This window comes from Mus caroli, unplaced genomic scaffold (assembly GCF_978045245.1).
Source record: "Mus caroli unplaced genomic scaffold, Mus_caroli_1 scaffold_11, whole genome shotgun sequence".
Lineage (NCBI taxonomy): Eukaryota > Metazoa > Chordata > Mammalia > Rodentia > Muridae > Mus > Mus caroli.
In genome coordinates, this window is record NW_028227266.1 from 34182910 (window position 1) to 34203529 (window position 20620).

General features: G+C 48.4%; 1 protein-coding gene across 6 annotated transcripts in view; it reads right to left on the bottom strand.

Moving 5' to 3' along the window:
* Positions 1-20620, bottom strand: part of Pknox2 (PBX/knotted 1 homeobox 2) — a 259179-nt gene that overhangs the window by 67794 nt on the left and 170765 nt on the right. For all 6 annotated transcript variants that reach the window (XM_029481800.2, XM_085844523.1, XM_021173027.3 and 3 more), the window contains one exon: positions 9878-9986. In XM_029481800.2, the coding sequence (XP_029337660.1) occupies positions 9878-9964 (87 nt within the window). In that variant the 5' untranslated portion in view covers positions 9965-9986. The remainder of the gene's footprint in view (positions 1-9877; positions 9987-20620) is intronic.

Below are 20620 nucleotides of genomic sequence, written 5' to 3' on the forward strand. Positions count from 1 at the left end.
CAAAAAATTGGTGAATGGTGCAAATCAGGACTAGACCCTCCTCTCCAACCTATGTTTGAAGAGCCCATTGTTAGTTACTAATTAGTACACTAATTCCAGGGTCCTTCCCAAGAGACTTCCACCCACTCTGCTTGCTTTGACATGAGAAGAAACTAACCATACATATCTACAAGGGCATTCAGTACATTCACAGCTGGTCTCAAATGGGCTACTCCAGACCAGGGCATTTCCTTTAAGGAAAATTCTACCTGTATGACTCACTGAGGACAAGGCAGGGGACGGCTCTAATGCAAACATGCAGCATAGTCCTCTTACAAGAAGAGGAAGCTAGGGCACAGAGAAGGAGGAAGGTAGAGTTATCCAATGTCCTGAGAGCAGACTAAGGAATCAAAGAAGTCTCAGCAAGTAAAGGAGCCTGGATCAGGCCTGGGGACAATGAACCACTGTTGTTCGCGTTGTTCTTAGTGACAAGTTTTGGGGCAAGTCTCCTGGCCTTATTATATTTCCTAATGCTAGAGTAATACCTATCACACAGCCTGAGGGGAGTAATCAATAGAATAAGATCATGTCTAGTGGACAGGGCAATATGGTGTTGGCTCTGAAGAGGCCCATCTATGTGAATCCTGACTCTTCTCTTAGCTGTGAATCCTTCTTGGAATGAAGACCTTAGGGCTAGTACCTGCCGGCTTCCCTTTCTTGGATGTGACAATCACTAAGCTTCTCTGTGTACCCAAGATGGAACCAGCCTTGCCCAAACCCTAAACCTCAAGGATCCCTGTCCAACTCCTTCCTCCCTTCCTCCCTTCCTCCCTTCCTCTCTTCCTTCCTTCCTCCCTCCCTCCCTTCCTCCCTCCCTCCCTCCCCCTCCCTCTTTCCCTCCCTTCCTCCCTCCTTTCCTCCCTTCCTCCCTCCCCCGTCCCTCCCTCCCTCCCTCCCTCCCTCCCTCCCTCCCTCCCTCCCTCCCTTCCTTCCTTCCTCCCTCCCTTCCTCCCTTCCTCCCTTCCTTCCTTCCTTCCTCCCTTCCTCCCTTCCTCCCTTCCTCCCTTCCTCCCTTCCTTCCTTCCTTCCTTCCTTCCTTCCTTCCTTCCTCCCCCACTCCTTCCTCTTCCTTCTCTTGCTCCTCCTCTTCTTTTTGGTATATGTATGGATGTTTTGTCTACATATATGTTTGTGTACCACACGCATGCCTGGTGTCCACAGAGGTCAGAAGAGGGCGTCAGATCTTCTGGAATTGGAGCTACAGACAGTTATGACCTGCCGTGTGGGAGCTGGGAATCAAACCTAGGTCCTCCAGAAGAGCAACAAGTAGTCTTAGCCTCTAAGACATCTCACTAGCTCCCTTGTTCCAATTCTTAAGTGACGTTCCCTATATGCCATTCTATCAATGGGAAGAGTTGAGGCTATGAAATGCATGGCTAGATATACAGTATCTAGAGGAGCTAAGAGATCTAACCACTCTGACAATCTTCTCCTGGAATGAGTAGAAGAATTTCTGGATAGCTGTAAGAAAGACCAGAGAGTGGCACGTTCATGGCCCACACTAGCACTTTATGACACCTCCCCGTTAAACACCTTCCTTCTTCAGGTGTAGCAGGGGAACAGTCAGTGCCCGTCAGAGTCTACCTGAATAATACAAGGTTGCAATAGGCTTTCAAGCTGCATCCTGTGCAGTTCTTCAGTCCACTTTACAGACACGGAAACCAACATTCATGCAGCTGAAGGAACTCCCAGAGACGCTTGTTACCTGTGTCTGGAACCCAGTGAATCTCAAGTCAGTTTTCCTGACAATGATTGTGCTGAAAACACTTCTAACTTAGATGGAACCTAAGTGAAGAGCTGTGGAGGGCTTATTAGCCCAAAGTGGCCTACTGCTCTGTTGATTTTTCATTCTTTTGGAGAACACAGAGGCCCTGTGGAGACCCTGAACTAGGGAAAAAAGCTGGCCTAGGGGCCCTGAGCTCCAAATTGCAGTCAACCACTATTTCCTGCCAGGATCCACTGGGAATTCTGCTTTGATACTCACAGAGGTGGAAGGAGGTAGCCTTGAGTGAGAACCACAACAAAGTCTTCCTAGCATGCTAGAAAGGCACTCTGCATTAGGAAGAGCAGAGGTGTGAGATGTTCTGAGTCACATAAAAGTAGTTTTGAATCTCACCCTTGACTCTGACTGCTGGGAAACTTTGCATATGTAACTCTCCCTTCAGTTGCTTTATCTGAGGAAAAAAGTGATGTTTCCTGTCCCGTCCCCCCCACCCGCCCCCCTTCTCTGCTGGGAGGGCAGCTGCCCCTTGATGGTGCTGACAAGTGACATCTCAGTGTGGGCAGGACCCCTGCTCTCTGCTTGCATGGCCAGGTAGCGTGCTTCCAGCTCCCTGCCAGCTTGCCTTACTCTCCTGTCAGACTGCAGGATGCTTGAGGGCAGTGGCCAGTGCTGTAGCTCCTCTGTCTGAAACAGAGATGATCCAAACTCTACGGAATGCAGGAGGAACTGATGTGGAACAGTCAGGACTTCCCATACAATGGTACCTTTCTAGCTGACCCCAATACCTTGGGTCATAACAGGGAAGTTTACAATCTGTGGGCAAATACTGATTGGAGCAGTGGGCACCCTGTCAAGATGTGGAGCTGATAGATCTCAGTCAGATAGGCATCTTCTTTACATCTGTCTGTCTGTGAGACTTGGACAAATTTTTCAACCTTTCTGATGCTAGTCTGTAAAATGGGAATAGTTTTTAATACCTACAGTTAGAAGTGGCAAGAGGGAAATGAGGTCATGCATGGCACAGCAGCTGGAATTTAATAGGCCTCAGCATGGCAGTTGCTATTAATATAATCCATGCACTTTAAAACCTGCGCCCCACTAGCTAGCTGCCTCCATTCTCCTCTGCCCTTGGGTCCTGTGACATCGGTTTACCTCTGTCGAAAGAACCCACTCCCGGGAAGTGGTGCAAATATGGGCTTAGGAACAGGATGACAGAAACAGACACTACCAAACATGAACTGTCGCTTGGCCAGGTGACTCTTAGTTCCCTTTAGCTCTAGCTGTCCTCTTAATTGAACAGAGTGGATTCTACCTCTCCCCGTTTCGATTATGAGGTCATACAGGGAAGTGAAAAGCAAAGAAAGGATGCTAGGTGAGCTTTGTTTCTCAGCAGTTTACGGTATTACTTTTAGTTCTGGGGATGGGACCTAGGCCTTGTGCATACCTAGGCCTTTTACCCTTAAGTTAAAGCCTTGGGCTGCTAAGCACTATTGATGCCCTACATCTGCCATATCCTGAGAGGTCCCGAGGTTGTACTTCCTGAGTTCCCTCATTGCACACAGGATTAGTTTTTGTGGATCTTTAGCCATTTATCTCTTCTAGGTTCCTTGCTACAAGCCTTGATCAGCCCATACCTGTACCTTCTTAGCATAGACTTCTTCCCCCTCCTCTGAGCCTGGCAGGAGACCTGGCAGGAGAAGTTCAGGAAGAGCATTCCTAAAGGAACCCAACAGATTCTATGCAGGTCTGGCCCCACTAAGGGCTGGCTGTAAAGGCTCCAGCCAGCAACTGGCACTCCCTCTAGTGCCAGGAAAAAGCCAGCATGGGTTCATTTTTCTAGCATCCAGAAGACAGTTCAAGGACCTGGGAGGGGGTCAGAGCATGAAGCCATTTGGTAAATGCAGCTGTGGGCTGAACGGGGGTTGGGGGGTGGAGTGGGGAAGCAGCAGTGGGCATAGCCAGTGTTGAGAGGGATAATGGTCCTCAGAGTGCTCAAAGCCTGACTCAGAGTGTTCAAAGCCTGAGCCTATTCCTTGAACCCCAGCAGCCTCCCCATGTTCTCACTCTCACTCTGCACACCCCGATGCTCTGGGCTGCCTGAACACCTCTGAAGCTTCCCATGGCTGCCTCTATAGGAAGCGTCTGTACTTCCCCTTCTCTCATGGCAGAGTCCTGACTCTTCCAGGAATCAATTTTTTTCCCACACTCGCAGGAATCTACCTTGCTCTGTGCCTTGTCTCTATCCAGTCTTAACATCTGTGACACTGTGGGGCCATCTGCATGGATGGATGTGTTTCCCAACGTTAATATGTTGCTAAATGACTGAATGATGGATAGATTGAGAGAGACTCAGGACAAACAAGATGCTACAGAGTGCTCCTTAAGGTATCTGCCTAGGGAGGGGAAGCAGCAATAGAATTAGAATCCTGGCAGTGGGGGGGGGGGGGGGGCGGGAGGGGGTTCCTGAAACAGAAGGCCTGAGTCCCCGCCTCCAGGATCCCTGGGCCAGCTAGCCAGACAAGTGCACACAAGAGTTAGGGTCCTGTGCAATGGGGGATGGGGGTCTTGATTAATTAATTAGTTAATTCATGTTTCATAGGCAGTGGTTTACAAAGAGTGTTACCAGATGCTGCCTCCCCTTAACTGCATACCTGGTTATCGCTGACAGGAAGCTGTAACAGAGACCAGGCAAGGGAGAGGAACCTTATCTCACACTTCTCAATTTTGGGGGACGTGACCACTTCTCACTTCCCATTCATTTCCAAAGGAGTCTTTACTCCTGTTATGGTCCCAAGCCAGCCAGTGATTTCCAACAGACCCTTTAGGGAGCCTAACAGAGTCTGATTGTGTGCATGGGTCTAGAGTGTGTGTGTGTTCTTAGCTGGAAAAACATATCTGATATGCCTATTGTGTTCCTAATAAAAAAGTAATTAAAGTTCAATCCCACCTGGGCCATGGAGATGTGCAGAAGATGCAGTGAGGAATCAAGCCAGAGCATAGCTGAGCAGATGCTGAGAAACCTCGCCTGGGTTCATACTAAAGTGTTCATAGGCTTTGAGGCAAAAAGGGAAGAAGTTCCACTTTGCCTCTGCAGAAACAAAGGCTCCATAAGGACAGGAACTTTAATTCTGCACCCCAAGTACACAGCACACACTTGGCAGGACCCGCAGGAAGCACTTAACGTTTGTTACAAAGATGAAGAGACTGGAAGAGATCATTGCTGAAATCACTCGCCTGAATTTGTGTGTTAGATAGCAGCAGGGTCAGACCCAAGATGCCTGAATGTCTGCTGTGGGGCGTGATCCTGCTCTACCAACTCCAAGAACAACAGGAGTCCTGGTGTCTTACTAACCTAGCCCCTCATGCTAAGCCATAGGGACAGTGAGTCTCTTCAAAGGTGGCACGAGAGAAGACACAGCCTGTAAAGTGCTTCTCAACCCTGCTGCTCACGTGGTCACCTGTTCCCTGATTTATTTTAGGCTTTGTATCCTTGGGCCATTAACTATTTTTGTAGCTGTTTAGGGCACTTGTCCTATTTGGAGACAAGAAGATAGACAGTAAGATCTCTTGCTTCTGGTAACTGAGGTAAGAAGGAAGCTAATAAAGGCAAAACCTAAATCAGACCCTGAGCATGTTTCGTCACAAGCTTTTTTTTTTTCCAGTCCTGGGGACAGTCCACCATCTCATATGCAGGGACAGAGAGGGCTCAGCTAGACCCGGAGTTTGCTTTTTCCCTCTATGCAATGAAGAATCCAGGTCTAAAGAAATGGGTGGCCCAAGCAGGCAGGGAGAAAGGTCACTGAATATAAAGGGAAGAAAGGCCCACAACAAAATAAAAGGAAGAGAAGAATATGTTTTGATGAATCAAATCGAGGGAAGGTGGGTCTCCCATGTGGTCCCTGGGGTGTTGCCCCCAGGGGCAGAGGGAACTGTCAATCATAGCTACAGAAAAGGCTTAGGGGAACTTTCAAAGCAGATGAATTAACTCTGTGCTGCAAAGTGAATGTGTTTCACAGGCAGCTGAGCAGAGGACCCTGCAAGGCAGGGGGCTCCCGGCCTTAAAGAGATGAGAGGAATGTAAAGGACTGTGACAACATCTGAACCTGCTTGCCCGGCACAGCTGCCTGGCCTGGATGGAGGCCATTCACAGCCAGGGGCCCCATCCACCCCCTTCTGCCTTGTTAATGAAACCAGCATGGGGATCCTAATGACTGATCAAAGCCCAGCCAGCTTCCCCAGGCCCGATGCACCCCCAGTTCTGCTTGGAGCATCTGGGCTAGGACAGGGAGGGGAAGCAGGGGCAAGTGGGTCGAGAGAATGCTTTGTAGCCCCATTTCTGGCTGTCTTACCTTCCCAGTTGCAGAACGGAGGAAGGCCTCATTTTGACCCTGGAACTATGAATGCAGTTTCCTTGGTCCCTGACATCTTTCTCTTTACTCCGAGAGTTGCAGGGGGATAAAGCAGTGGACCTCTGTTTCCATTAAAACTCTGGTTCCATTAAAGGCCTCGGGCAAATGTTTGCCTTCCTTCCTTCTGAAGGGAGCTTCCACAGATGAGCCTGAAAGCTGAGTTCTCATTTTGTCCATCATGCTCTCTCTGATGAACCAGGAAGCCAGTCCCTAGTAAACTGACAAAGTCCCTCTCAGGGTAAGTATTGTTCTGTCATTCAGCGGTGGGAGGTTCCGGCCACCTGGCTATCCATCGATTCCCGTCTACCCTACCTACACAGTGCCACATCCACCAGGGCTGAGAAAGGACCCATTAAGATCTCTGCTTTCTGGTTGAATGTTCATGTAGCAAGCAGGGCCTGCTGTAAATGTACAGACAGAGAATTTTAAACATTGACTATCTAACCCAGTAGACCAGATGATTTAAATATGTGTCTTTCTTATAAACCAAGACCATCTATGGAACAGTAGGTGTGTGTCTAAGTTTGAGGAAGAGTAGGATGGGACTTGCTGCTTCCTCTTTCCTTGGTAAGGGCTTGGAAAGGGTAGAGAAGTTGTTGCCTTCACTACTAAATCCCCATTTCCTGGAGTTGCTGGTAGAGCTGGGAGACCTTGGCATTGTGGGAGATGCTGCCTATGCATATGCTGCCTGACAAGGAACAGGAGGGCTTCAAGGTGTGTCTGAGGTGGGAGAGAGAATACAGGTAAGGATATAGGACTAGAAGGACTCACAGGGTGGTTGATCCTACAAGAAGTCTAGAAATTATATATATGTATGTATATAATATTATACATAATATATAATGTACAATATTATATGTGTTTTATATATATACATATATATATGAATGGTATGACTTGGAGTTAGAGTTAGTAGGGGTTCTGGGGTAGAAGGAGGTGGGAGCTGTAAAAACCCCAGTGACTATGATGACCAGGCCAGAGTTGCATAAGAACAGAAACAATGATAGGCAAATCACCATGATGCATTGAACTGAGGGTTCATCCATGTACTTCCTATCCAGCCTCCGTGTATACAACATTTTCTTATACAATTCTGAGTTCAAGCAATCCACCGCTATCTCTTCAATGCATAGAATGAGGGATCAAGGGCACAGGCACAGCATACTGGAATTGAGGTATTAGAGTTTTTTAAAAGAAAAAAAAATTGTTAAGTGATCTGAAGAGAAACCAGAGTATGAGGTATTGTAACTAGACAGCAGAGGGCACTGCTTCTCCAACAGACTTCAATGGAGAGCTACAGGAAGAAGGAGGTAAGTCTACATGAAGGGTATTACTGGGTTGTTGCTTTTCCCATTTCTAAATATACAATCAGTCTTCAGAATATAATAAGCAGAATGACGTCCTTATGAGAAGTCACAGAGTTTCCCCCAGACAAACTCAAACAGCCCAGAGGGGCTAGAAGCCACTTAGCCATCATACCACTTTGGCTTATGCCCAAATAGCATGGGGCCATAACCGTTAATGCTTCTCTACTAAAATGGAAAAGAAAAAAAAATCTCCGTCATTTTTAATAACTTTATTCCCCAAACTTCAAAATGAAAATTGCCAAGTTAAGAACTTGCCTAGAAAAAAAAATTCTAATTTATTATAAAGAAGGTCCGGGGCTTGGGAATTTTTTAATGCAGATTCCTAATTTTCCAAAGTGACATTCTCCTGTGCATTTGAATAGATTATGCTCTGTATTGCTAGCCCTTAGCACAACGAGAACATTATTAAAACGATTGCACGGGTCTCTGAGGAGAGGCTCTGCTTCTTGCCCCCTTTCTCATTTTGGGGACTTCATATCAGAGACTGTCCATTCCTTGCCTGTGAAAGAAACTGGGTTTCTGGGGAGGTGACGCGGAGTTCTGTCACATAGGGAACAAAAGTCACAAGATTAGACCTGAAGGGGTAATGAAAGAGTGGGTCTCGTTTCCTGAGAGCCCCCCGTTTAAGACGAGTCCCTGTGTGCCTGACCCACAGTCCTATTATAAGGCCTGGCTTTCCCGAAGACAGTGTCAGAGAGCAGCTGGTTCTTTAGGATAATGACATTACAAGGGAAATAGAGCGGAGTTTTCCCCTGAGGAGCTGGGGTTAGCTCTTCAGAGCTGAGAGGGAGGGAGGCAGGGGACCAGCTGTGTGGAATGCTAGTAGCCAAGCATATATACCCCAGCCATAAAGAATGGGGAAAGGGACCCCTGGGCCATCTGACCCCAAAGACTTTTCTTCCACGAACTAGAAACCTCCATGGCCTCTGCTTGGGAACCCTTCTCCCTGCTTCTTTCCCCCACTTTATCACTACCATAACCCTTCTTCCTTAGCCTCCATCTTCATCCTAATTCTTAAGGTTGAAGAGATCCAGAGAAGGAGTGTGAAGGTCCCATGCAGATTCTCCCAAGCCTGGAGACTCAAGGGGGTGTGCTGGCAGGTCACTGAATGATGAGAGGTTTTGTACTTTCAGAGCGAGAGAGAGAAGAGTCAAAGATGGTTTGCAAAGTGGCCGCTACATCACCTGGCAACTTCCCAGAGGTTGAGAGACTTGGTGCACAGTACAGGTGCTCTGGGCTCACAGTAAGCTGTGGCATCAGCAGGCCATAGGACCTAACGTGAACAAAGTCCCCAGCCCTGTTCCCAAATCTCAATACTAGTTTCCATGTGGTCTGTGAGGGTGACAATGTTTGAAATGCTGGCGTGCAAGGGATAGAGAAGGTCAGAGGATGGTTTCTGCAGAGAAGGTGGATTGGCACACAGTAGCTCTTCCCTGGGTTAAATGCTGAGTGAGCATTCTAGTGGATGGGATTCACACGACATGTGCCCAATAGGTAATTATCGAACTGAGATGAACTCGCCAGACTAGGGTAAAGAAGGAAGGCGAACACCAGTAAAGGGGGCGTCTCCTGTGAAAGCACAGCTCCAGAACTCAGGCTTTCAGGGACTCAGGGCTGCTGGGAGGCACCCAAAGCAGAGATAAGAAGGGATGGGTCTCAGGAACTGCAGCAGCACAGTCCACACAAGCTAGAAGCTTCGGGGGGGGGGGACCAGAGAGAACTAAAGTATTGGGAAGAAGACACTGCTACCGAAGGCCACTGCCACAGAAGGACTCTCAGGAGAGCATGGGACTGAGGCTGGAAGATAAGAACCAGGGCAGGGGGATTGAAGTCATGGACCAAGAATCCTTCTCTTCCTAGGCAGAAGCCCAGCAGAGCCTTAAGAGATTCTTTAACAGGCAGATAGCAGGGCACTGGTCAGAGTGCTCAAGAGGTCAGGGGAAGGGAGATGTGGTACTAAGGACAGCAGGGATCTCCCAAATAGCCTGTGCGCATTGTGTCCCCAGATCGTCACTGTCAATCTTGCCCCCAGCAGTACTAAGGGCACTTAGTATTTTCCAGTGTCTACAGGGCGAGGGTGGCAGACAGGTCGATGATCACAACTCCAGGCTATGGTCCTGGTAACAGAATTAATCCAGTCAGTGTCTGAGCCGGGTCTTTTGTCAAGTCCAACTCTTCAAGGATCTGTATGCACCAGACCAGACTCTCGAGAAGCCTCCCCGAGGCTGACAGGCAGGCTAAAGCTGGGTCAAGACTGTGGCCTGGGAATATCCCAGTTCCACACCCACACGGGTTTTCCAAGGCTGCCGTACCTCCCCACTCTTCCCTGGCGCACTCACCTGGGGGCTGTCCTGGTAGGGTGGGGGAGGGACATTCTGCGTGGCCATCATTGTCAAAGCTGGGGCTGGGGAGGCATGTTGCATCATGGGATTGATTCACATGGAGGATCTGTGGGCAGAAGAAAAGGGCCCGCACAGTTAGTACAGAATCCAGGCAGCCCAGGGGACTAATCAGCTATACATTTTTCCCCAACCTGGAACACCCGGAGTTATGGGAAATGCAGGGACTGGATGCAGATTCTTCAGGGGAACAAGTCAGAGGTATGGGAAGAGGCCAGGTGGAAAGAAGTTTGCTGTGCTATTTTGACTCAAAAGAAATAATATTCAAATTACATGTAAAACAATCTGTACCCCTGCAGTGATGCTTGGCTCAGCATCAACTCGGCCCTGGTTGGTAACGACGGGGAGGCAGTGGGTAGGTTGACCAAGGCAGGCTTGCTTATCTCTCTGCCTTTGACAAGGGTGCTCCTTGCTCCACTCTTCACAGGCATTCAAACCCATCAGCATTCCCCTAGGCAGTAAGCCTATCCGTTTCCAACATCAAGGCTCAGGGTCTCCAAGCACCTGGCTAACCCTCCCAAGTGTACTCATTACACCCCCTAGTGGTAGCAAAGGACACGGGCCATCAGCCTTCTTAAAGACTAGTCCAGAGGTGGTCTGCGGGGAAGTTTTGGGGAAGGGAAAAAAAACAGAAGAGTGCAGACACGAGGACTTTCTTTAGTTTGGGTTCAATATAGAGTTGCCAGCATGTAGAGACAGAATTACCAAATGGATGGCCTGCTTCTTACATAGGAGACAGGCCATGAGGAAGTGTGTGTGTGTGTGTGTGTGTGTGTGTGTGTGTGTCTTTACAGGTCTTCTTCACTGGATTCCACTTCACCTCATCACCAGTAAATGAACTGCCCCTTGGGGCCTCAAAATTTCTCCTTGAACTAGACCAGGGTTTGTAAACAGAGACATCCTGGCAATGCCACCCAGGGAAACTGAATGCCCAGGGAGATGCTGAGTTGCAGTGGATGCCCTGAAATATTTAGAGCCAGCCACTCACAGGCTAGATGCTGATATAGCACTGCCCAGCATGGGGAAGGAAAGCCTGAAGGACACAGAGAGGGGGAAACTCTCTCCTGGGCAGAGGGGGCTGGTGAGCTAGAAATCTTTGGGAGCCAGTGTTCAGATTTCCCTGTCTCTCCCTGAAGGTACCTGGGGCCTCTATCAGGTCTCCCCTAGCAACCTAAAGGGGTCATAGAGGTGCCATTCAAAAATATATATTGGTCTCAGGAGTGTGTGTGTTTTGTTGTTATGTTGTTGTTGTTTGTTTGTTTTGTTTTGTTGTTATTCTTTTCAGGGAGGGAAAGAAAGAGCTACCCTGACCTGACCTGAGTCTCCAAAGTACCAGGCGTGCTTTGACCTCAAGCACACAAGCAAAGCAGTGGAGTTTCATGCTTCATTCAGCAGATGCTTATCACAGATCAACTCTGTGCAGGGAACTGTGCTAAGGAGTGAGGCAGGATGGGTGAATGAGGCCAGATCTTCTCTCCAGGGTTGGAGGTATGGTTGGTGGAGGGAGGTGATAGTAAGGAAGGAAGGAAGAAAGTAAAGTGGGGACCGGTGAGGACAGTGCTGGCCAAGCATCTTGGCTACAAGGCTTGTCCTTTTCTCATTCTGACCTGCCTCAGCAGACTGACCACTGGGCTTGCCTTGTGTCCATCTCAATGATGGACACTGAGACCCAGGCTATCCTTAGCACAGGAGCCTAGGGAGAGAGCAGAGTGTGGGAGTCTCTCTCCTCTGTCAGGAAGACTATCAAGGTTTGTCTTCATTGACCGGATTTGTGTGGATTGTTGCCCAAGTCATAGTAAGCAAGAGGAGACTAGAAAGAATCCCAGAAGGAAAAAAAGGAGGCAGATTATATCCTCCTCCTCCTCTTCCTCTTCTTCCTCCTCTTCCTCCACGGTAGAGATGGATTCTAGGACTTTGTGCTGTTCTAAACATGTACTCCACCAGTGACCTACACATCCCTTGCCCAGAGGAAAATTTCTTGAGATACTAGAAAGACCTTCAAAATGAAGACTTCTGAAGAGAGCTAGGTGGTGGTGGTGGTGGGTGCACACATACTCCTAGCACTGGGGGAAGCAGGTATAGTGCATTTCTAGGCCTCTAGGGTCTACATAGTAAGACCCTGTACACACACACACACACACACACTCACACAGATACACACACACACATTCCCCAAAGACGATACTAAAACGAGTATGAGTTCTCTCTTTTAAAACCCGGAAGAATAAGGAAATAGAGATCTTGAGAGATGTTAAGAACTCTGGAAGACAAAGTAACTTTGACTGGGCCTTGGTTCTGGAGCGCGGGGTGAGCCTGGGAGAAAGAGAGCCTGGGAGCGAGGAGTGCCCCAAAGCACCAATCTTTTTCAGTGACTGAAAAGGCTGCAGGGTTGCAGTACCAGAAATATCCAGAAGAGGGAGCACAGGGCAGAGACACTGCTAGAGCAATATCCAGGAAGGTTTGTTTTTTTGTTTTGTTTTTTTTTTTCCTCAGCCGATTGGGGCAACTATTTAATACTGGGTTTGGGTCTTTTGGTAACTTCATTCCGTAAGTGAGAAACTCACAGTGAAGGTAAGGCAAAGAAAGCTCAAACAGAAAAACTATGACTAAACAGAAAAATCTCCACTCTTTCCTTAAGGCTCCCTTAACGAAGGCAAGGGCTGTTTAGAGATGGTGTCACTTGATAATGTATGTTACAGAGCAAAGGAGGATAGCTGAGAGTGTTCTGATCCTAGAATCAACTATCCACGAGGCGAACGAAAGCAGTTTTCAGTTCTGAGCCTGCCAGGCTGTACAGCAAGGACACTAGCTGGCTCTGGCTCCTCCCTTTTTCTGGAGTCACCATAAAAGTTCCTAGGCCACTGCTCTTGCCCTCTACGGATTTTTTTTCTCGAAAGAGAACTGGAAGCCATTAAAAAAAAGGCTTAAGTTACTTTCTCAGCTCAGACAAGTACAGCCGCTTTTGGAAATTTGACCCAGGAGCTCAGCTGCCAAAGACCTCCGTGCTCATCCGGGGAGTCCGCTGTGTCCTTAATCCCTCTATCTCCGCATGCACCCCATCTTGCTTCACCCTGAAGGGGCATAAGCACCATCCTTGAGAGGAATGTAGGGATTTTTGTCATCCTGTCAGATGTAGGGTCTGGATGTAGGGGAGCCCTTTAGCAATAGCTGGGGGGTCTTGGATCTTTAGGGAAACCTGCCCTATACGCTTTCTTTGGTAGCAGAAAGAGGACCCAGTTCAGAGCTTTGGGACTCCAGAGCTTTCTTCAGAGGCTCTGTGGGGTCACTGGCCCTGTCCAGAGACCCTCTCATTTCTGTCATTAGATGTCACACCAGGGCATTCAAGGGACCACAGCCAATGCCATAATCAGAGAGCTCTGAGGAACATTTACGCTGGAGAATTGCTTGGTCTGGACTCAGCTTAAGAATTTTCCCTTTAATGCTGAGACCTTTCTTACAAGACATGGTGGGGAGGGGTGGGGGTGGGGGGACCCTATGCAGTACTCAACTCCACAAGATATCCAGGAGGAAGTAATTTGTATCACTGATACTGTCACTGAACTGTTCCAAAGTGCCATTTTGCAGACTCAGGAGCCAAATGAGGTAATGGGAGACTGGGGTCCCAAAGGTGGGTACAAACGACTCTTCACTCTGAGAAACAAGAATGTACAACTAAGGGGTAACCCCTCTCCGTGCTTTCTTAGCTCTAGCTCCCCAGAGGCAGTGCCATGATGCCCTCAGACTGGAGCACAAACTCCACTGTGTTGACAAACATAGGCTTAGGGAAAAAATTGCCAAGCTCGTTAGAAGGAGCTCATTAGGACTTGTTGACATGAAACCCATTAGACCAATTAACATTCCATTAACGGCCTGGGGCACCAAGGGGTTAATGCTGCCGGGCAGTAATTGGGCAGGGGTGTAGGGGTTGGGGGCTCAAGGCCTTAAGGATGAGAAACAAAGTCTAATTGGGAACTGTCTGGCCAGCTGGCCTGACAGCATTTGTTCCTGGCCCCTGACCCTAACTGGGACTAAATTGTATCCTTGTATCCGGCGCTGAGGTAGAAGAAGGAAGGAAAGTTCAAATTTGCTCTGACCCCTTCCTGTCATGCTCCTTCACTCCAGACTGGAGACTGGGCAGGTGGATGGCATAAAGAAGGGGGGGGGGTGAGGGGCTTCCCGCCCTCTTCAATCCTGAGAGTTCTGTTTTCTTCATCTGTGACATTCTCTCCTTCACTCCCTCTGGTCTTGTTTTATTCATTTTATTTTATATTTTACTTTTGAAACAAGGGTCTTCTTCAATAGCTCAGGCTAGCCTCAGACTCACTATGTTTCTGCCTCAGCCTCTGGTGTAAGAGCTGCGTCTTGTACATCACATCCAGTTGGTTCGGTATCTTTTTCTAGCTCTGAGAACTGAGAGCCCTCTCCCATTCAGAAACTGGTTTTCTGTGATATTGCCTATTTTTTTTTCTAAGTAGAAAAACACAGGAAGTTTCAAAGCCTAATGTATCCCTGGAGTGTGGGGGTGTTCAGCCTACCTCCGTTAAGAGAGGCCCCCACCCCTAAGGGTTTCCTTGCTTTGGTGCCAATGGAATCTATAGAAGTCTCACTCCATGACTGGGCCTCAATTCCCCATCTGCAAAACCAGTTGAATAAGATTTACAAAATCCCAGGATCTAGCCTGTGCTTGGGGTCCAAAAGTCTGAGTTCCACAGCCTGTAGACTCTCTTGTGCAAGTCACTTCCACGTTTGGACTGTGAAATAAAAGAAGCTTCCAACATCTGCAAAATCGTTGCGCAGAATTAGCTCTCCACATATGTTTATTGAATTGAATGCCAATAATAATTGTATTGTAGCTTCGTTCCAAGGGTCAGTCAGTTCCCAGTTTCTCTTCCTCCCCCAGATCACTAGCAAGTGGCAGTGGGGTGGGAGTAGGAGAGGGAGAGCATCCTTGAGCTAGCAAGTCAGGAATCCTCCATCATCCTATTCCACAGACTCCTAGGTTATTCCTCCACCTGCATCTCCAAAGCCTCTCCTATCCGAACAGCTGCCCCGACCAGCCAGCGGTTCTGACGTCTAGACAGATTTGTAGGAGGCTGAAATAACACTGTGAACACAGCAGGAGAGGGTGACTGACTGCATTAGTAACCTGGCTGGCTTTAGCTTCTCCTTCAGGGGCAGCTGCCTCAACCTGACTCAGCCCTCCACGACCCCCCTTCTTTTCCTTCAGCTACTAGGCTTGTCCCCTGTGACAAATGATGCCAATTCAGCTCCCCTTCCAAGAAGCCACCTGTAGGTGGCGTTGTGGGACCCCTCTTTAATTGCATTATATAATATAACCTGTTTACTAAATCAAGTAATCAGTCGCCTCAGGATTTACAGTTTCTGATGTGTATAGAGAATTGGACTTTGAGTCAAATTTAAAAACAAATAAAAATGAGAGGCAGCTGTTGCTGATAGTGTGATATTCATCTTTTGGAAACAAATTCACCCCAGTGCTATAAATTATGCCTGGAAAAAAAGTGTTGTTGGTGGGAAAGAATTGGCTAGGTCTCCTCTGCTGGCAACTCCGAGCGATGAATCTTGAAATAACGGTGTCAACCTGTCACTGATTTCATGTGACTCTGTGGATTTATCTAAAGAAACGCAGGCGTGTGGATGCGCGAGCGCGCGCGCACACACACACACACACACCCTGTAAAACTCAGTAAGTGCTAGAAACCATAAGCTAAAAGCTGAGTTTCTACAGGAATTCTGTGGTCCCTGGGATGGATGCCTGGACTTAGCACAGAGAACAGGATAGGGACAAGTCTGAGGCCAGAGGTGGGTGAAGGAGGATGGAGGAGGGGAGAGGGGAGAGAAAGGAGGAGGAAAAAGGAGGAGGGCAGAAGAGGGGAGGAGAGGAGGATGGAGGGAAATGAGATGCACCAATGGGCTACAAAGTTCTAAAATGTGAGCAGAGACTTTACATCCAAGTCAGTCCTTCTGATTGAACTGTTTTCAAAGGAGGGAGACATGAAGGGTCTTTAAGGTGAGGGCTGAAGGACCCTGACCTAACTCACAGCTCATCAAACACTGGAGGATCCACTGTACGAGATGACTCTGGAGAGCACTGCTGAGCTGAGAGAAAGCCTCAGGCCCTGTGAAGTCCAGAGACATGAAGGCCAGAGAGAAAGCCTCAGGCCCTGTGAAGTCCAGAGACATGAAGGCCAGAGACTAGCAGATGCCACTTCCTAGTCCCCTGATTCCAGGCTGTTGAAGGCAAGGATCAGTCCTTCATTTGGTCAGATCAAACTCAGAGTGGGTCTTGGAGGGTAGGTATGGAACCTGGGGTCATGTCACTGAAAGGGAGATGTGTGGACAGGAACTAAGATGCGCTTGCTCTCAGGTCCGAGCCCTTAATTTCTCTCTGCCCCAAGGATGGCACTCTCTACAGTTACTCTTACTATACACTTACAGTCACTCAGTGGGTCCCAGGACACGCTGTAACTGGCCCAGAACCTAAGTTTTTGCAGAATGACACAGCCAGAAGGCCCACTTCTCCTTTGACCCTCTAGCTCCTGCTGGGACACTCCATGAGTATCTACTGACCAGAACAGGAAGTGGTGACAATAGCAAGGCCACCAAGCCCGCTAGCCACCAATAACTCTGTGCTAGTGTTCCTTAGCTACCTTTCTAGGGTTTCCTGTTTCCTACACAGAAGGTGGCGCCAGGTCATGCCCTAGCATCATGATGCTGGTCTCTGGGGAACAGAGTGGAGACGCAGCAGATTACTTAAGAGATGTGACAATCTCTTTGCCTTCATCTCCATCGGTCCTAAGTGCCTCATGGAGAAATTGAGGAATACAGACCTCCTTTTGTCTTCTCACTCCAAGGAGCCATCCTACTCCCAAGACCCTCCACACGTCAGCTCTCTCCACCCCAAAACCCACCCTGCTGTTTGCCCTTTATACAGAATAACAATACTTCACCATGAAAGTGACCAAAAGTGTTTTCCCCACAGTCATTTGTGATTCAGCCTAGAGATTGAGGACCAGTTTGACCAGGTTTCCCACAGAAGAACCCACTGTCTTGCTCTGTCACCAGGAGACATATGGTCCTAATTCACAGAGGTCCCCACTTATCAGGGCCCAGAGTTCACTGGCTACCACCTCCCCTCAACTATTCCTCCGCTGCAGCCATTCCCCAGTTTGGCACAAGAACACAGTCCAAGGCCCAGAATCCTGTTCCTCATCTGTTCCCACTCGATACCAGCTCAGCAGAATGGTGGGGCCCATAACTGCCACCTCCCTGCCTCGCTGTCACACCTTCACTGGCTTCAAAAAGCCGCTGATATATTTTACAAACTGAAACAGCAATTTAATTCCCCCTGATAGCAGCAATTGTCCATTAGATCTTCCTACCGAGGAGCTTAACAATAATTCCTTTCATCCAACTGCTTGCCTCTTCTTGATCTGAGAATCAATCCCATAAATAGCAGGCAAGAGCTTGCACATTACTCTCCCCCTCCAGCTTTTAGCATTTTGATGAAGATTCTCATCTCTTCTTTAAACACTTTACAACTTGGCAATTTTTCTCCCTCTGGTTCCTTTAAACAAAATAAAACAGCAGCCCAAAACTGGAGAGGGGCGGGGGGGGGGGCGGGGGGGGCGGGGGGGCAGGGGGCGTTGACTGTAAGAGGGAGCATGGCGCTCTCAAGCCTTTCCCAGAAGGGTTTGGTCTTCCCCACGCTGGGAAGCAGAGGGTGGCTCCGGGACTTCTGATGGGGTAGGCTGCTGAAAAGGAAGTGCCACTCTGCCCTAATGGGGTATCATTAGCCTCTTAAACTTCACACTCACTGAAGCTGGGTCTTTCTTGCCTTTGCCAACAGTGTTCAACTTAAAGAAAATGTCCCCTTCCCCAACACCCTTCTGTTGTGCCCAGAAATGGAAGCGGGGACGCCTAGTAGCTGCCGTGCAGCAAGGGCCCCAATTGCCTGCCCAACCCTCTCACCCAACCCTCACAATTCAGATAGAATTCTGAACTCTCTTTCCCTTTTGTTTTAAAACAGGCTGAGGCTAAAGCTCACTGGGGTCAACTGAGAGTTTCAGTGTCTGATCACTGACCTCAGTCCCTCTTCCGAAGAATGGCTTCTAACCTGAGATCCTCCTGCCTCAGCTCTCCAACCGCTGGGACCACAGCCATGCCCCACCATATCTAGTTACCTTCCTTCCTCTTTCAGGACAGCCTCCTTTAAGTCTACATCATGGGGATAGAGAGAAATGGGGAAAGGAGAGGGCTTAAGGCCTTTGGTTCAATCTTGTGTCTCTCCCTTTGCAATTCCAATGATTACCAACAGAGAAGAGGAGAGCCCTCGGATTGCCAGGGCATCAGAGAGCTCCAACCTGGCCTCCTGGGATATCACCACGTGTTCTCTCTTGTCTGCACACACGAAGAGAAACAAGTCTAAAGATGAACCCAGGGATGCAAAGTCCCCCTTGGCAGACTCGATTCCCAGGTTTATTATTATATGTGGAGAGCTGACAGCAGCCTGGGGAGCAGAGCTGAGAAAACAACACAGGCCTGGCCCCGGAGGCTCACAACTCAACAGAGACAAACAGCCCAGACACTGGGGATCCAGGATGATAGAAGCCAGGTGGCTGCCTCCCTGATGCCCTGTCTGCCTCTTCCCTAGTCTGAGGGCTTAGGGTGGGTGGAGCATGGGCTTGAGGAACAGGGCAAGCAGGGAGGGGCCAGAGCACAGAGCAGGGGCCTGGGAAGTCTCTTCAGGCTCTTAGCTGGGACAGTCTCAGATACCCGTGGAGCCAGGGTCTCTACAGAGGACCTGCCAGGACTTTTCCTCTCTCAGAAATACCAAACTATGTTCTCTGGCTGGTTGACACCTGTTTGGAGCAGGTTGATTCGTGGTCCCAAGTTTTTAAGGTTCATTTCCAGGAAAAATAAAACAAACTGATGAAACAGCCAGTCGTTGGTCTCAACAGTGGGCATCCTTCTTCGTTTCAGGTGGAAACCACCTTGGTCCTCACTGCTGTTAGAATGGGGGCACGTGCCTTAGCTCTGTGTTCCTGATAGCCCAAGAAGCAGGCCACAAAGGGCGGAGGGTGGCAGATATGGTGTGAGGGAAAGTGAGACCATACTGGGCCCCAGAGTCATACCTCAGCTGGCACACATGTCCTCGTCTCTGACCTAAGATGCACCCTTTGCCCCCTTTGCTATGTTCCTTGTCAGTTAGGATGGGATGGTGTTCTGTATTTCACAAGCATGTCATTTTTCCTTCATCAAACTCTTGCCAAAATCCTGTCCAACTGACCATGAAGCCTTCTGTTACCTTCCACCCAAGACCAGCCTCATGGAGCCTTGCAAAGGTAGACATGAATTACCACTGCAGGACAGGCTGTTCCATACACTTCTAAGTCATGAAAAATTCCCATCTCTGCCACATGCCCTTTCCTGCCCAGTGACCTCTTTGCTCCCTGCATAAAGTCATAGCTACATCTTCCATTTTCTAGCTGTTGTTTTTGTGGGATTAAAAGTGTGTGCAACAAGTTCACAGGCCTCTTTTCCTGGTGAACATTCCCTTCATGGCTACACATCCATTACTCTGGCTTTCTGTTAAAGTGCAAATCTAGGACCTTTTAGGTCCAGATGCCACTTAGACCTCAGAGAGAAGGAGTTTGTTAGTTTCTTTCCTCCTCATTAATTTTGATGATGGCGAGACAGTAATATGGAACAAATAAAAATTGGCATTTAGTGTGCCCTTAGCTCACACTGAGTGTATTACTAAGCACATATGGATACCCTTGCTTTTTCTCTGCCTTGTAGAGTTACGTTGTTCCAATTTGTGGATAAGAAAACTGAGACTTAGACAAGTTGGAATCATTTTTAAAATATTTCACACAGTCTGAGTGAGGAGTACGAATGTTTCAGGGTAAAAGCATAAACATCTGGGGAAGAAAGTGACCCCAGAAACTGGGAAGGAGCCCAGCACAGAGAAGGCAAGGTGGTTATGGAAACAAGACGCCATCTTGGACTTAGCCCTGTACAGAGACTGTTCCTTGATTTTCATGTGGTCCAGAGTTCTAAAACTCACATGAGGAGAATGCTAGTGTCTTCTGTGTGTGACATGTGGGCTTTAGTGACAGCTAATGCACATACCTCCCATACCTTCCCACAGTGGGGCTTCATCATCTCCCACAGTGGGGCTGCTTCTTCCATGGCTCCTTCCTGTTGGCACTATTATCCTGGTAGCAAGCAGAGCTAGTCCAAATGTATGCAAATATTTGATTGCATTTTGCTCTTGTTATTTTATAGAAAAAATGAATGAGAGGGAGATGAAAAAGGAAAATGCTGATACCAGAGATAAGAATAGGGGGGCCTCGTAACATGATAAAACTGAGACAAAGATGGAAACCATTTAGCGTGCTGAACGCAGCAGATCTGGAGTCTCCTTCACAGATTCACTGGACTGTGTGCTCAATTAGGGAGGGAAAGAATGAAATCAAAGAATGAACACGAGATAATGAGTGTCTGGTTGAAGACTGCACCTCAGAGGCTTTGGAGAGTTGGGAACCTGATACTGTATTTCCTTGTCTGGCAGGAGCTCTGAAAACACACACTGCAGACACAAGCCCCAAGCTTGTTCCTGATCATATATGCCACCATGGGAGACCAGAGCTCTGACTCACA